The 17,414-nt window shown below is 46.3% G+C and overlaps 1 protein-coding gene across 1 annotated transcript in view; it reads right to left on the bottom strand.

Moving 5' to 3' along the window:
* Positions 1-17,414, bottom strand: part of ETV6 (ETS variant transcription factor 6) — a 186,129-nt gene that overhangs the window by 42,907 nt on the left and 125,808 nt on the right. Inside the window, exon 3 of the mRNA XM_040642165.1 lies at positions 3,392-3,556. Within this exon, the coding sequence (XP_040498099.1) occupies positions 3,392-3,556 (165 nt within the window). The remainder of the gene's footprint in view (positions 1-3,391; positions 3,557-17,414) is intronic.

Genomic DNA, 17,414 nt, shown 5'->3' with positions numbered 1-17,414 from the left:
GGTGGGGTAGCACGTAGTTCTACCGACCTTTTTCCTAATGAGAATGTCTTCCTAACGCCTTCTTAGCTCTGTTTCCAAACCCTCTGACAACACCCCTCTGTTTTGTGGCAAGTTTTCTTGCAGCCCCTACTAGCAGGTAGCACTTTGAAATTCTGGCCACGGCTTTCTGGTTGATGCCTTAATTAAATCACCCACAGGATACATTTCTCTTTATTGCCAGCTCAATGTAAGGGGGATAATGCTCCCATCTACTGTTGCTAGCTCTGGCCTGGCTCCGGCCTCAGAATTCCAGCTGCAGAATAGGACACGTCTTTTGGGATGTGGTGGTGTCACTTGGCCAAAATGAGTCTTAGTGCGTCCTATACACGAGCTCCTCATCTCGGCTCACCATTCTGGGCCTGAAGTACTATGATTTTACTCTCATTGATCGCGTTCTGGATTTCAATGTCTCCAATGAGGACTGTAGCAAGAACATTCTAACGAGGTCTCCTGTTTTTAGGGACCCTATGAGTCCACCCTCTGGCACCGATGGCCAAGGTCTGCTCCAAAGGGAGAGCTCCAATTCTGTTCTTCTCCTGATCAAAACCTGTCAGTGGTTGCCCACTACCTGCAAAATAAAATCCAAACTTCCTAACCTGGGCTTTAAGGGACTCACGTGTTGGGTCACAAGTCAATCAATATTTGTTGAGTGCCAACTGGATGCCATGCTGGAGACAAGTCAGCCTAACAAGACATAGCCCCTTGCCCAAAGGAGCTTCCTATCACATATAACATGGTGTGTGTGTGTGTGTGTGTGTGTGTGTGTGTGTGTGTGTAGCCACGTCAGAATTAGGGTATGCTCTGTGATAAAAGAGGAACAGCATCTAGCCCGGAACAGCATCTAGCCCAGGCTGAGGTGGGAAGAGGTGGAGGAGAGGAAGGCAGGGCAAAGTTAGGGAAGCAGGGATGGGACTCAGGGAAAGCTTTCCTGAAAAAGGTCAGTAGACCTTCAAATATGAAAAGGCAATCAGACAAGTCGGGCAGGGGTGATGGGTGAGGATGGACAGGGTTTCAAACAGAGGATCGAATTTGCATGGCCTTATCTGGGAACTCCATCTCCACACCAATTGATCTACAGTTCCTCTTTAGCACCTTTCCTTCCTCCGCCTTGGTTGCCTTTCCAAGCTTTCAAAATCTGGCTCCATGACCATACCCTGGAGCTTCTGTTTGACAATCCAGCCAGAAATCACCCCTGCTATCCCTGAACCTCCCTAGCCCATACTTCTGTACCTCGAGCATGGAGGGGCTCGGTAAATACTCACCGAACGAATTTCTACTGCCACTTAACGGGGGTCTAAGCACCTCATGACCAGCCCAGTGCACTGGCTTCATCTAGCCTCCCACCTCCTGCCTCTTCCCTTCATCAGATGGGCTAGTTCACCATCATCCAAATGTACTAAGCTAATGTTGCTCCAGTGACCTGGAATGTTCTTCTCAGTTCCACATCCCATCCTTTGTGCCCCACACCAACTCTACTCCTTCTTTCATAAACCCCATCCTACCCTGTCCTCTCTCCTCTCCAGCTTCATTTTGCCTTTAGGTTCAATGCAATCGTCTCTCTCTAACAGGACCACGGGATCCTGTGCATCTTCCACATGGCCCATTCTGGCAGCGACCTGGACGACTGGGAAGCTGCTGCCTATCTTTGCTTCCAGCCTCGAGCAGAGAGAATCTGGTTTCTAAGTAAAGTGGACAGAGGTCACTAGGGAGAAAAATAAATCAGCAACAAAAAGGAGTACCTGAGATATGACAAGGGGGTTGCTTACAGACTCACAGAGGAAAGCCGGGCTAAGGGCTAAGTCAAATCCCACCAAAACACATCACTGTGTCTTCCCTTGTTTGCCTGACATGACTGGTTTTTCTGGAACACACTAAAAAGTGAAGAGCTCCTTTCCTCCAGAGAGGTGACTTTGCCCCTTTGAGTACACCTTTGTGCTTTCACGAGAACAGACAAGGTAAGTATTTTTGCATTAAGTTAAAAGGAACTATTTAGTTTCCTTTTAGGTTAGTTTCATTTACATATATGGTTGCTCTAGTTTTCTTATTCTGAGACTACAGAAAGTGTCAACGATTTGAGACAAAATGTTTCAGGTGTGTCTGGCTCCATTCTTTTGTAGAACCTTAAAAATGATCTGTTTTTCAAAGATAATAAATTTTCAAGTTTCAATAACATCTCTGCTTCTGGGGGAAACTTCCCTTTATCATTTCCTCATATAAACGGTCTGCTGCAATTGGGAAAAGCAGGGGAGATACTGTTCTATATCCTTATCTCACCCCCTGTGACGGTGATGTTTCCTCATGACGGTTAGTTTATTAACTTCTGGCAGGCCTCCAGGAGTAAATAAGGGTTGAACGTCGCTGGAACCATGCCAAGACCTTATGCAGGATCTTTGCCCTTTGTCAAGACAAAGAGAGTCTCTCCCGGACAAGTCACATTAAAATTGGCCACAATGAGACTCGAGAGAAGGATGGCCTGTTGGTATTTGAATTAACTGGCCCCTCAAGAGGCATAAACCCCAGACTGAAGGTCCCCTTTCACATATGGAGTTCCCAAATAACTATCTGCTAAATATCCATAATGTTTAAGAAATGAAATTAGAAAGTATAATTGAAGTCTTACCTAAGGTCAGCAACACACTCTGCAGGTACTAAAGCTCTTTACCGAATCGAATCTTCCCATGGAGTCTTAGGAGCCCTTATTTTGACAAAACTGCCTAGTTAGATGAACCCGAGAAGTTTTCCATGTGTACTTTTCAGGATCTCTATAAGCTACAAGATGCAATACTTCACAATTCAGTACTGCAAGGGGATCACCTGAAGCCCTCTGAGTTTATTTCTAAGCTTGCCTTAGCCCCTGGGATCTCCACCTCTTCCCCACCTTACCTCCTGCTCCCTCAAGTCTCTTCTTCCCACTCCAGCTACCTTAGCAGGACTCATGCCCCTTCCTCTTCTGTCTTTGGTTTTCACTGAGCAGTTCACCACCTGTACTCACTCCTAAGCATCTTTCAAACGTTTCAGAATCAGGAGCAAGGCAGAGTGAAAGAGCTGGAATGCATTTTCTTCTTGATTTCATGGCCACAGCGAGATCCCTTAAGCTCCAGTGTCTGTAGGTCCTAAGTGGGTTCCTTCTCCCAACCTTCAAAGTTTCCCCTTGACCTGGAAACTCTTCCTCTTTTCCCCTCAAACTGACTTATGTCAGCAAGATCTTTCCTCTCTTAAGCTTAGGTCATTGTCTTTGTGCTCCTGGTGGCCTACTGTGGGGATTTCTTGGGCATGATGACTGCTGGCAAAGACCAACCAACGGCTAACAGATTGTCCCAGCTGAGCACGTGTCAGGGGTCCAGACTCTCACCTGAATGAGGAGATCGATAGCGAAAGTCCTCTTTGGTCAGCAGCAGGAGAGCTTTGCCATTCATTTCAAACGTGTTGCTGTCAATTGGCCTTAAAGAAAACTCGTTTTCAGCCCACTTGAGCCACTGGGCTACGTCATCCCTGCTCCAGTAAACTGGCTGCAAGCCTGTTGGAGAGAGAGCGAGGCAGAAAGAGAGAGAGAGAAAGAGAAAAAAAGAAGGTCTTGTCAGTTAGACAGTTGGAATAAAGGGAAAAGCTTTCCGAATGGTTAATAAAATTGAGTCTCCGCGTCTGAAGAGCCCTTATGTTCAACTCTGAATGTCAAGTTAAAGCTCAAGATTTGTTAAGTGCCAAAGTGTGGTATCCAATGAACTATTTACTTAGAGGCAAAATGAGAAGACAAATCCTTTCTTGTGTCTTCAGTGGACCCTAGGTCTTAGTGCCCTGCCCTTCCTTGCCCAGCTGCCTAGGCTGTCTTGATTCCAGGTATGCGCTAAAGCTGAGGCTCTTCAGTGGCCTGAAACGCCCAAGGGACTCAGAGTCATGGCAGATGTCAACGTGCTTTGGAGGGGACCTGAGAATCACAGCTGAGCCGATTGTCACCCACTGTCCTTTTGAAGTGAGAATGTTCCAGAGCTGGGCTTGACCTTCGAGAGCTGCCAAATAATGAAGTGTTCCCTGAAACTTCTTCCAGAAAGAACAATGCACTCAGCCTCTGGGAAACTATCAGGCTAGCCTCTGGGAATGAGAGGGCAAAGTAAGGATAAAAGGTCTTTTGCCTTTTTATTCTACTTTTTTGATGTTAGAACTTCCTGGCGGGGGTGGTACTTGGACTCTGCGTAGGACCAGAAGTGGGCCAAAGGGAGGGCTGCAGCTTAGGTTAAGAGGGTAGCTCAAGCTGGATCTTTCTGGATGCCTGACTGTGAGTCTATATTTTTATTTCATTTTGCTGTTATGGGAAATCTTTGATATTATCATTTAAGTGGTTTAGAACAGTGGTTCTCAAGGTGTGATCTGGGGATCACAAGAACTTTTCAGGGTGTCTACGAAGTCAAAACTGTTTTCCTAACAATATTAAGAGGTTATTGACCTTTTTTCACTCTCATTCATTCATGAGTATATAGTGGAATTTTCTAGAAGCTGCATATGTGATATTGCAGCAGATATGAGAACTCAGCCATCTTCTATGATGCCACATATTAAAGGGACTTGCAAAAATATAACACAAGGACACTTATCCCATTAACTTTTTTTTGTTTTGGAAGATATATTCATAAATATATACTTTTGCTAATATAAGCTTAGCTTACTATTTTTCAGTAAGTATTTTTTTAAATTCTCAGTTTTAATTCCAATATGGTAAATATAGATAGATATAATCCATATGAGTGAAGCTCTTTGGGGTCTTCGATAATTCTTAAGAGCTGAAAGCAATCCTGAGACCAAAATGAGAATGGATGGGTTGCAAGAAGCTAGATGCTTCACAGAGCTTCATTCTCTAAAACTATATTGCAGGAAGTAATAGTTCAAGCATAATGGAATCAGGGTTTGCTACGAGGAGCTTCAGTAAGTTCCTCCAGTAAGTTACTTAAACTTGCTAAGGAGACTCAGGTGTGCTATAAAAGTGTGCTTCAGCTTCATCCTGGAAAGAGTCACCTCTTCATCCTTAAGCATCACAAAGAACTGTCTGGTCTACTTGGATGGGCTGCTTTTCCTCCCTAGTGGACCAGGGAATGAACAGCTCAATCCCTTGGAGAAGGTCCAGGGCCTCTGGGCATGACTACTGGCTCTGTCTTCCAGGTGGCTCCTTTGCAAAGTCTAGCTCTGAAGGATGGTAGCTGGCTTCCTTGAGCTCTGGGGAAGTCCTTTCTAAAGTAGGCTGTCGTGTGGGGCATCAGTAGGCTGGCCTAATCAGAGATGGGCATTTAAGAGTTCTTTTTCTTGTTTTGTATGTTCAGTAATTTTACATGGAAAAAAAAAGTGGCATCACAAAATAAGGATGTGTAGTATGCTACTGCTCTACGATCTTGAGAATAAAAGACAGCTCAAAGTTCTGTTTCCGACTCTTACACGTGCCAAGAAGTAATGCCTATTAAAAACAGTCCTTGGGTACAGAAGGTGCCCCCACTCTTTCCAACGACCTTGAAAACACTATCTGGAATCCCAACGAAATGGGAGTGGTAGTAAGGATGGCTCTGCACTTCAAAATCTCCACTTTTGAACCGGTAAAAAACCTTAACGTTTCCTTCCTATCGTCAGTGGTGTCACCTTCACACAGGAACAGCACGGTGATTAGTGATTTGCTACTAGGCCCTTTCCCCTTCCTCTCCCTCACACAAACGGCGTGGGTACAACCAGATACTGGGGGCCAAGTGCGAGGTTCCGGTCAAGCTTGGCCTAGGAAGAAGCCGTGGTCGTAGGTGGACCACGAGAAGATGCTCAGGCAGAAACAGGAAAAACAACGGGGCAGCTTATTGGAAGTGTGAGTGCCGGAGCAAATACAGAACCGAGTCCCACTCGGCAGGGGCAATGAGAGTAAAACACAGAGGACTCACTGAACCGGAGGGAGGCGGGTGAGAAGGGGGTGGGGGACACAAGCAGTAATTTGAGGTTCTTTATATTCTATGGAAGAAAATACTCATGAGTAATCTTTTCCCTAAATACAAGAAGAGTCACACACTCCCAACAGCCCTGCTGGTGAAGGGCGACAGTTTCTCTTTTCACTTCCCATTAATGTCTCCCACAGCCCCGTCCCCGAAGCCAAGCGGAGCCACTGTGGAAACCCCCTCCCGGGGAACCAACAGGAGTGCTCTGGGCTGTGTGCAAAAGGGACCCATCGAGTCACGGGCAGTCCAGGGGATACCATGGTAATCCTAGCAGGTTTACCAAAGTGACCCCAGCAGACCAAGCTGCCCGCTTGAGGCCACCCAGGACAGAGACACTACTCTTCCCTTAGCATAAAGAGAAGGTAGACACATTCACTGAGCTTCTGGAAAGAGGCTTGAGAAACTACAGCACTCAAAGTCAAGTCCTGCTGCTGTTTCCTCTTTAATTCACTAGAACGACTGAGGAAAAGGAAGCCCCCCTTCCTCGAACCTAACAGCCTTAAGGCCTGGGAGTTACAGCATCTAAATGGAATAGAGCCTTGGACCCAGAGGCAAGTCTGTCTAATTAGGACCATTTAATTTGCTTAATAGTCATTTATTAAGCATATCTATCATCCAGCACTCCTGTAAGTACTTTATAAATATAAGTTCATTTAACCGCATGCTCACAACAATCCCATGAGATCAGGGAACTCGGGCTCGGTGCATCGAAGGGATTTGCCCAAGGTCATATGGCCAGGGTAACAAGAGGGGCTGAGATGCAAACCCAGGCAGGCCGGTTTCAGAGTCTGTGCTCTTATCCCTCATGATATGCTTATGCACGCATTTCCCACCCAGAGTCAGAATTCAGATTGACTTTCAGCATCTATTAGGGATTCAGAAAAGACTGAGTGACCTGAATCCTCCCCATCCCAAACTTTGATCCTTGGAGGCTTTCTCAAGTTATCAACAGACTAAAAATACGGCAAAAAAATCTGTATATCCCTGGAGAAGTAGATTTATAAATGGGAAGAGAAGGGAGGTGTAGGTGGCCCTCTGCTTTGAACACATCCAGGAATAAAGTGCCGCCCTCACTGGCTACTCACTGCTCACGGGCTCTGGCCTTGACACTTGATGTGGCTCACAGCTGCTAGTGTAACAGAAGCCGCACGGGCAAGATGAGGGAGAAGGTATCACACAGAACCGCCTTTACAGTTATCTCCCGTGACTTTAACTCAGCAAAGCTGGATAATACAGATATTACTAATCATTAGTAAAAGGAAGAGAGAGACCATTGTTCTGCACCTCTGTTACACTACTCCCTGTGCACATCATAAACCCACGAGAGCCATACTAAGACCTGAATTTTTAATGTCAATGCATTTCAAAGCATATTGGAGAAGAATTTTATACAGAAGAAATGAACTGCTGTGATTAAGAAAAATTCCTAAGAATTCTACTGTGTTTTTTTTTTCCAAGTGGGTCAAGTGAAATTCATGGTGTCATACCCCTCAATGACACACCCAGGCCCTAAATTTCCTTCTAATATTTCTTCCATTCCATGGTCAAAGCAGCAGCCACTTTCATCAGTACATTCTTAGCCTGATTTCAAGCTTTCTGAGTTATGTTTGGATTAATGATGACAAGCGCACTAGGAGTCAGGAACCTGGATTTAACCCCCACAGCTCCCATTAGTTAACAGCTGATTTGGGGCAGTTTCTCTCTGGCTCAGTGGCTTCCTCTGTAAAATGAGGGGCTTAGAGTACGTGATCTCTATTCCTTTCTGGGTTTAACATAGTCAACATCCTCCCACTTCATCTGAATCCGAAAAATCAAAGAATACAAACAGCCAGGACCTTTTTTCTACCGAACTACTCCCTGCTCACGATGATGACCCTGAGATTTTGTAACTTCCTGGATGATCTTCTGAGTCTCGGAAAACAGATTAAGTTATTTTAAGTAGAGTGCGGTGCTTAAGAGTGTTTTCGTCTATTCTGATTCTTGGAAAAGTTATAAACCGGCTAAAGCAATAATAAACACGACATTTTGACTAGGTGCTTTCACATAGATGACCTCACGTGATTCTCTCAAAAGCTCCGTGAAATCCATCATGTTCTCATTTCAGTTTAACAAGGAGGAAACGGGGGCTCGGAGTCACGAGATGATGGCACTGGTTTGAACGATACTCAGTTCAAGGTCTTTTGCTACAATATACATTCATCAAAACACCCTTTGTCCCAAACTCTCTGTGTAAATGGGATTTTGATGCAGATTCTGCGGCTTACAGGATAGCATTGTAAAAGAGAAGAAGACACCCCAGAGATGATCTAGGCCAACTCCCACCCATCTTTACTCATTAGGAAACTGAAGCCGGGACAAGTCAAGAGGCTGAACCACGATGAAGCTGGCCCAGGTTCCTTGTTTCCAGCCTCCCAAGCGGTGTCATAACTTGACTCAATGACACAGAACACTTCTGCAACCCTTGACATGAATGAGGAAAGTTATCACTTCCTTGCTTAGTCATCCTGCCTTCAGATTAAATGTCCTAAACCGGTCCAAACAGAACTTCTCTGCTGCAGTTTTTAGACCCTCACCAACCCGCCCACCTCCTCCAGAGAGCAGAGTCAGCTCCCATCCCTAAACATAGTACCGGGGGCAGGACCAGAACCTTTCTTCCTCTGGACAATACACGTCTACTGATAACAGCAGCTAACAATCACCGGGCACTTAGACTGAATATTTTCTACAAAGATTCTTATTCTCATTTTATAGATGAGCAAAAACTGCGGCACACATAACTGGACATGGTGGCGCTAGGATTCAAACCCAGATGGTCTGGCTCCACAGTCCCAACTCTTAAAACGCTGCCACACTCCTTCTCAAGTACCTCATAGTAACAGCAAATCCTTACAAGAGCTTACTGTGTGCCAGGCACTGTTCCCAGTGCTCTCTGCACAGAACTCACGGAATCCCTAGAGCAATACTATACGACAGAAACAATCACTAGCTCAACGTACAAAGGAGAAAACTGGAACACAGGGATGTGAACTGACTCGGCCAAAGTCACACAGCCAGGAAACGGACAAGCCAGCTGGCTTGGCTCAAAGTCCATATTACTAACCACCTACCTCTCTGTCTAAGCTTACCCAGTGTTTTGGCAGGATATCAAATTAAAGTCCTGATTTAAAAAAGAGCGAGGGAACCGTTTCAGTGGTTGTGTGAATTTCCACAGTGGATATGCAGGCACTGAGCACCGGCATATTATTTCCCAGCTGTGTGACCTCAGACAAGTTACTCAACCTCTCTGTATCTCACTTGCCTCAACCGAAAAATGGGGACAATTTTCAACCCATGAGTAAGTATCACTGAAACTCGGATGATGTGCTCATCAGATGTGAAGAGGCCATAACTAGTATCTAATAAATATTAGCTACTCTTTCTACTGTTGTCATTTTTACTTGCCCTTCCTGGCACATACATAGCTGGTGTTTGGAACCCAACCATACGGATGCATGTCAATCAATATTAGATTTCATCTTGTTATTTTTTATCATCATTCCAGCGTGCTGCAGTCTCTCCAGACTGGGTTCTATTTCTAGTAACAACCATACTTTACAGCGTCATGTCATTTGCAGCTTTGATAAGCATCCTTCACCCTCAACGGGTTCCTGACAAAATGCTGATGAGGTGAGGGCTGGGATGGGAGCACTCCGGCGACCTACCAGCCACCTCCTTGCAGATGGGTGCTGATCAAGTTATTGGCACCTTTTGGGCACAAGTGTTCAAAGATCAACCCATGTAAATACTCTGGTAGTTGGATTACATTTTTCAAGCTCTGCCGAAAAGACACCCATCTAAAATTCAATGAAATGCTTTCTCCATGTCCATAAATATGTAACTACAGCCTTACTGAGGAGGCTAGAGGGAGAAGACAAGGAGCGGGTGCTTGGCTCTGAAGGGACAACTCGCTCCTAAGTGCTCACAACATGTATGTTTCAAAATCTGTCCTGAATTTCATCTGGAAGTCGGATCCCGCTCGCTGTTTTTAGTCTGTGCCTACACTCTCTTTTCCTTTTCGATTCTGAATGATCAGGTGAACAGTGGTTCACATTCTTTCTTTCGGTACCTCTTCCAGTTCCTACGACCCTCAGGGATCGCCGTAGTGGCCTGCAGTGAGCTCACCCTTGTAAGTTCTGCATTCTCCCATGTTGTTTGTCTGGGCCAAGAGCCTTGAATTTATTTAGAACCACTCAGATTCACTTTTACATCAATTCTCCCATCTTGGGCTTTAATTCCCTTATGTCAGTGTTTGCAATACTTGTTTCAGTCTGACAATCATCCTCCTTGATGCAAGAGAGAGAAGAAAGGGAGAAGTGGAATAGTTTGGTTTTCTCTTTGCCACTTGTCAATGTCACTCCATCCGCCCCAATCAGCGTGCTGATACTGTGCTTATTCTTTTCTTTTAAAGATTTATTTATTTATTTGAGAGAGAGAGTGAGAGAGAATGGGGGGGAAGGGCAGAGGAAGAGAGAGAATCTCAAGTAGGCTCCCTGCTGAGCACAGAGCCCAATGTGGGGCTCAATCCCATGACCCTGAGATCATGACCTAAGCCAAAACCAAGAGTCGGATCCTTAATGGACTGAGCCACCCAGGAGCCCTGATACTGTCCTTATTCCTAAACCACCTACGACACTCACTGTTTCCTCAAGCAGCTTCCACAGTGAATTTTCAGCTCACTTAGTTATTAGCCTTCTAGGTCTAAATGTGGCTCTTGTACATTTTCCTTTTCATTAAGTTTTTCTTCCATCTACAATACACATCTTCTTAAAATTTGAGCTTATTAGGCTGGTACACACAAAAGAGCGGGCAGATAAACTGGCATGATCTTTCTAGCAAACAACTTGGTGGTAATTTAAGAGCCCTGTAAATGTTAACTTCTGAGAATCTACCTCAAAAAAGCAACTTAGGATTTAGAGAAATCGTTCATGCACAAAGATGTTCATTGCAGTGTTATTTTTACTTAAATAAAATAAAAAGGACTACTTAAGCAAACCATGGACAATATCTCTGATAGAAAATTATGCAGCCCATCACAAAATATTTATAAAGAGTACCTATTCCTATGCAAGAACACCAATAGCATGTGCATGTATGTATGATAATCTCAAACAATGCACAGAAAAATATCGCCAGGAAACATAAAGATATTATTTTTTTTTAAGATTTTATTTATTTGAGAGAGAGCGAGAGCAGAGCATGAGAGAGAACACGAGCAGGGGGGAAACGCAGAGTGAGACGGAGAAGCAGACTCCCTGCTGAGCAGGGAGCCCGACATGGGGCTCGATCCCAGGACCCTGGGGTCATGACCTGAGCCGAAGGCAGACGCTTAACCGACTGAGCCACCTAAGCGCCCCAGGAAACATAAAAATATTAGTAGCCAACTGTCACTCTGTGGAATTACAGGTGATGCTTACTGTCTCCTTTTTACTTTTTATTTCCCAATTCTTTATATTAAGCACACATTAATTTTATATTTTAAAAAAACCTATTTAAAATTTGAGTTCCCCGAGAATGTCTCCAATACAGCCTCATCAACTTCTTCAGTTGCCTTCCTCCCCTCTTGTCCCAGTAAGTGCCCTGTGCAGCTCATATGTCAGAAGTTCATTTTCTTTTTCTTTCTCTTTTTTTCAAGATTGATTTATTTGAGAGAGAGCAGAGGGAGAGGCAGAGAGAGAATTTCAAGCAGACTCCCCACTGAGCATAGAGCCTGATGTGACATGATGTGAGATCACGACCTGAGCCGAAATCAAGAGTCAGACGCTTCGCCACTGAGCCACCCAGGCTCAGAACCAGAACCGACTGAGTCACGTAGGCGCCCCCAGAAGTTCACTTTCAAAAGCACCCTGACTCTTCTGACTTGCATGTGAGCACTGCGGATCAGGAGACCACAGGTACTTCTCCTCTGAATGTCTGAAAACACATCTGATCATGTCTTGCATTTCCTTTTCCAACACTGGGATGATGTTTTCATTCTCACCAGAAGTTTCCATCATTTCCACTCTGCCAAACGATTCTTTGTTCGTCAGACCTGAGGCCAGATTCATAGCGCCCCTCATTGTTTCTTCCACCTTCTGAGAGATAAAACTGCTAATTGTTAGGCGCATCTGTTAAGAATTAAAACATGCATGCATGGAGCTGATGGGGATTGCTCAGTGCTTCTCACATCACGCTTGGCACGCAACGGCTCCCCAGTGACGGCAGACTGCACAAAGATCCCCAATCCACCTGTAGGCCAGCTCTGGAGCCTGCAACTGCCACCCCTCTTCCACCCGCCACCATTCTCATCAGGTCGGCGACGTCAGCTTTGTACAGTTCCTTGCTATCGCCATACGCTGCCACATCCGTGGCATCCCACAACTATTCTATGCGGGAGTTACGGCTGGCACAAGTGCACCTGCTGACAGAATGGAAGCTCAGAGACATAGAGGGACTTTCTCAAGGTCACAATGGGCGTAGGACCAGAAGTCCAGCCCCAGGGTTTCTGTATCAGTCCAGTGAACTTCGTCTGGGTCAAGAGATGTAATAATGGATATAAAAATCCCTTGCGCTCTGCAATGCACGGTAACAATGCAAGGGCATTAGGGATAATTAATCAAAACCTCAACTTCTCATGGCAGGTTTGATTTAGCTGTAGATCCAGAACTTCGAGCAGTGCCCAGAGGGCCCCCTCTGCCCTCTGCAAAGGCAGTTGTGGCAGGCAGGGTTTACCTTAGAATAAACCCTCCAAAGTAAAACCAAGAATCATCACAGCCCTCCAAGCTGCTTCCCAGAGCACTTTCCAGGAGCCTCTTCTGACTCCCCTCCCTCCCTGACGGCCAGTCCTCCAGGCTCCCAAACTGGTCTTGATCTTGGAGGTAATTCTGACAAGCCCGACATCCTCATTTCTCTGGGTCTGCCTTTCACCTTGGAGTTGCTATTTGACCAAAACTGCTTCCAGCACACAAATTCTGTCACTAGGGAATTAGAAGTTCCAAAACATTTACTATTTTTGTCCTCAAGGTTACCCTGTTTCTCAGCACTGAGTATTCGAGTAGAGGTTAGAAGGTTCTACTTAACGTCTTTTGGCCCAAATCCCAAGAGCAAGAATACTATACGTTCATGTTTAGATCCAAAGTCATATTTGATTCCCTTGAACATTTTTTCTCATAGACTTCATTTTGTGGAGTTTTTTTGGCTTTCACTCAGTTTTATCCACAAAAGAGGTTATCAGCAAACCTGTTGACGGCAAAACTGGCCCAGAGCCCCACTCATCCTCACAAACATGACTTAAGAGGCCTTCCCCGTTCTGCTTTTGGGCAGCAAGCCCAACATGGTGAGAGGCATGGAATATTTTGGATAAAAACTTGGGTTTTGGACTCAGTCCTACGTTCAAATACTGGTCCTCCACCTACTAGCTCAGTGGTTTTGGGTAAGTTACATCTCTGAACCTGTTTCCCCAGAAGTGAAATGAGGCCAAGAACAGTATTCATCTCCTTGGACAAATCTGAGTATGAAACGAGATAATCCATATAAAGACTGGTCTGGTACACGGAAAGGGCTCAGTGCATGCTGGGGGGCTGGGTAGGACCGAGACTGGATAGATTAGCTGTACTTTGCCACACCACTCCAGGAGACTGAAGTATTTTCTGCAGCTCACTGGGGCTTCAGAAACTACAGCAAGGGTTCTCGCAGGCTGTGTGAAGGCTATGGCAGGAGCTGTGGGGCCAGCACAGAGCTTCAAGGAGGGGACCGGCATCATCAGTGTGCATCGCAGGTTGGGAAAATGGCTCGGGAAGAGATGTAGAGAAGGGACTGGAACAGATGAGAGACTGGAGAAGAAAGGTGAGATTAGGGGCCCACTTAGGTCCTGGACTAGGGTGAAGCAAGTGAAGCACTCACTTCAGGTGCAGAATTTAAGGCAGTCCCCCAAACTTAGTAAGTATGAAAAATAATAACAAGATTTCGGGGTAAATAATAATATTTGAATGCATTATTGAAAAAAATCAGAATGAATGCAAAAAATCCACGATGAACAAAATATCAACATTTTAACTAAAGGTCTATTGAAAAGAGAGATGACTGAGTGGGTAGTGACAATGGGGGGGGGGCACAGATTAGAGCCATACTTCTTACGTTTCAGAGATAACGGACCCCTCTGAGAGTTCAGTGAGAGCTACAGACCCTCTTTCGAAATGCACAGGCACATGCACCCAAATATTTGCCCGCAATTTTGAAATTTATAGACTACCTCAAGTTTATCTAGGGACCCTTGGAGAATCGGGTTAGTATTTTTCAGCCTCGCGTGTGCAAACGGGCCTGACGATAGGTACTGGCAATTCAGGTAAGAACCAATTTAGGTGTGAGAAGAGAAACACACATACATCGCTCCTGATATCTTGGGGAGGAAAGAGAAGAGAGGCAGGAAGGATGCCCTGGTCTCCCTCCGAAGTGTGTGTGTGTGTGGGGGGCAATGGAATGAGGAAAGGCAACTCTGGGGGGGGGGTCACTTCCTTAAGAAATGCACACGCCTGACCTTAAATATGGAATGCCCCTTCCTCAGGTATTTTATTTTATTTTTTTCAAAGATTTTATTTATTTATTAGAGAGATAGAGACAGCCAGCGAGAGAGGGAACACAAGCAGGGGGAGTGGGAGAGGAAGAAGCAGGCTCATAGCAGAAGAGCCTGATGTGGGGCTCGATCCCACAACGCCGGGATCACACCCTGAGCTGAAGGCAGACGCTTAACCGCTGTGCTACCCAGGCGCCCCTCCTCAGGTATTTTAGAAACTATTGCTAACATACTGCAAGTTTTTATGCATACTAGTGAAGAGTAATCACTGCGAATTATCTTAATTTATGAACAGTGAGGCACCTGGGATAGCAGAGACTCCATCGAAGAAGAGATGTGATTGAAAGAAGGATTTCTGCAGGGAAGAGGCAATTAAGGGCAGCATTCCTCACACTGCCGGGCAGAAAGATACACTTTATTTTCAATTTTGCTGATATTTATGTACCTGAGTCCATTTTTAAGAGGGAAAAATGTGAGAACATCGATATTAAGAGTTGAAGTGCTCCTCAAATAGATTTGGGGGCAGACTGGAACTGCCGGGAAAAGCTGGCGCAAGAAGGCCTTCTCCTCGGCAGTGGAAACGGGGGCGTGCGGAGAACAGAAGGACCTCGTTGGATTTGCATGACCCACACAGCACAGATGACCTACTGCGGGTGTCTGAATAAAGAAGAATGCATATCCTTTCTCTCCCGCTCCTGCTCTTCTAAACCACACAGGATCATCTCTTGTGCAGGCCACAGTCCACAGAGCATTCCTTTGCAAAGTGTAACAAGAGCAGAACTCATTCTCATTCCGGACAGGGCCTGATCTGCCCCGTCACTGGCATGGGAGAGGCTTTCCTTTGTGCGGTCAGCTGCGCCTGGTCCCTTCCCGCCCGGGTTCTCTTTATTCCGAGGAAACTTAAACAAGCAGGCTGCCTTTTCTCAGGATGGAGACAGTCCCTATTATCACTGAGTCCTGTGGGGTGAACAGGAGGCTGGGAGGGAGGGGGCCGGGGGAGGGGAGGAGCCAGGAAAGGGGAGCCTGAAAGAAGTGTTTAACTTTAACAACACTCACTCCACAGGCCTCAGAAAACACATCCTCCGCCCAAAAGGCAGATGTGACCAGGGTTCAAGCCACCTAACGCACTTGTAAGACAAAGCTTTTCTGGAAAATGTCCTCTTTTAAGGGGAACTCTCCCTCTCCCTCCCCCTCCCCCCTTTCTTCCTTTGCCTCTTCCCTGACACTTTGGAGAGTGATTCGGAGTGTTTCACAGGCCCCACTGGCTGCCTTTTGGGGCCCCATCAGCTCTCCTTCACCAGGCTGCCTGAGCCGAAGCTGAAAGGGCACGAGGAGGGGCAGCCTGACGGGGCAACAGAGGCAGGAGGAAATCATGTCAACTGCATTGCGGGCACCTCGGGAAACGACAAAAATCAAACTTGGGAAAGCCACTTCTATTTAAAGAGAACGGTGTAGCGTTTGTGTGCGTGTCCGTGAGTGTGTGTGTGTGTACACGCGTGTCACAGCCTCCTCCCCACTTCTCCTCCCCTTGTTGCTTCTGTGCTGAGGACCGACGCAGGGAAATGGCTGTTGCACACTGATCCATTAAAAAAGCAGTAATCTTTCTTCTCACCAGCTAAATTCCCTGGTACCTGAGTTGTGAAGGTTACTAATCCCCTGGTTTTCAGGGCTTACGATGGTCACTGGGGAGTCAGGAAAATGAAAAAACACAGCAAAAGCAACCCCACGCCGCCGTCCAGAACAGCAGACACGCTCCGTGGCCAAAGGGAGTCTCTCTCCTGCTGCCACATATCCTTCTCTTTGGCTCAGTCGTCTGTCTTGTCCGCAGTTGTGGATTACTCCCTTCTTTGGATGAAGGCATGAAGAGGAAGGGGAGGCTGGTGGAGGGAATACCCTAACTCAATATAACCCGTTTACACCTGGGCTCGGCTGGGCAGTCAGAGGAGGCCATCAGAGCATGAGCGAGAGGACCCTCGCGTCTGAAGGACAGTGGGGGTCTGGAGCAGCCAGGAGGCAGAACGGTAGAGGCTCCGAAGGGAAGGAGATTTTGTTCACTTCCACCTACCGATGTTTATGAGGTATGACTTTCAGAGGAACTTCCACTGCTGCGCTGGGAAAGGGGTGAGCGCTTACAACACAGACAGATGTGAGCGTCCTGACTTCTGCTGACACGGCTGCGTCTGTTAACTTTGGCTCGAGCAAAACAGCTGAGCGGAATGAGCGGTGCATCCCTGATGGCCCAAGTACTGTTCCTTCACACAGCGCACGGACGCTCCGCCGAGGCCGGGCAGAGCGTGAGCCGGTGAGGCCTGCAGTGGGGGGGCACGCTGACCTCCTATTGTCCTGCTACTTAGAAAGCATGCCATCTACTTCTGTGTCTTGGCAAGAACTGCTCATTTGCTGGAAACGTTACAATTTGCTTTTAGCTCCTTTATTATAAAAGAAAATTCAAATCCTGTGTCTGTTGCCCACGGGCACAGCAACCGTAGGGGGTTCGGTGGTGTCCCCCCAAAAGGTATGTCCATGTCATAATCCCTGGAACCTGCCAATGTGAGCTTATTTTTAAAAAGATCTTTGCAGATATCATTGAGTTAAGGATCTCGAGATGAGATCATCCTGGATTATTCGGGTGGGACCTAAGTGTAATGACAAGTGTCGTTATGAGAGAACATGGGGGGGGGCACAGAAGAGAAGGCCGTGTGAGCACAGAGGCAGAGCCTGGAGTGGTGCAGACAGGAGTCTGTTCGGTTTCCTTCCTCACAAGCTCCTACTACCCACATGCTGAGATTTCCCCGTCTCTCTTCAATATTTGTCACTTCCTCTTGAATTCT

Source organism: Ursus maritimus, unplaced genomic scaffold (genome assembly GCF_017311325.1).
Source record: "Ursus maritimus isolate PB19 unplaced genomic scaffold, ASM1731132v1 scaffold_26, whole genome shotgun sequence".
NCBI classification, from domain to species: Eukaryota; Metazoa; Chordata; class Mammalia; order Carnivora; family Ursidae; genus Ursus; species Ursus maritimus.
This window is presented reverse-complemented; position numbering and strand designations above follow the sequence as displayed.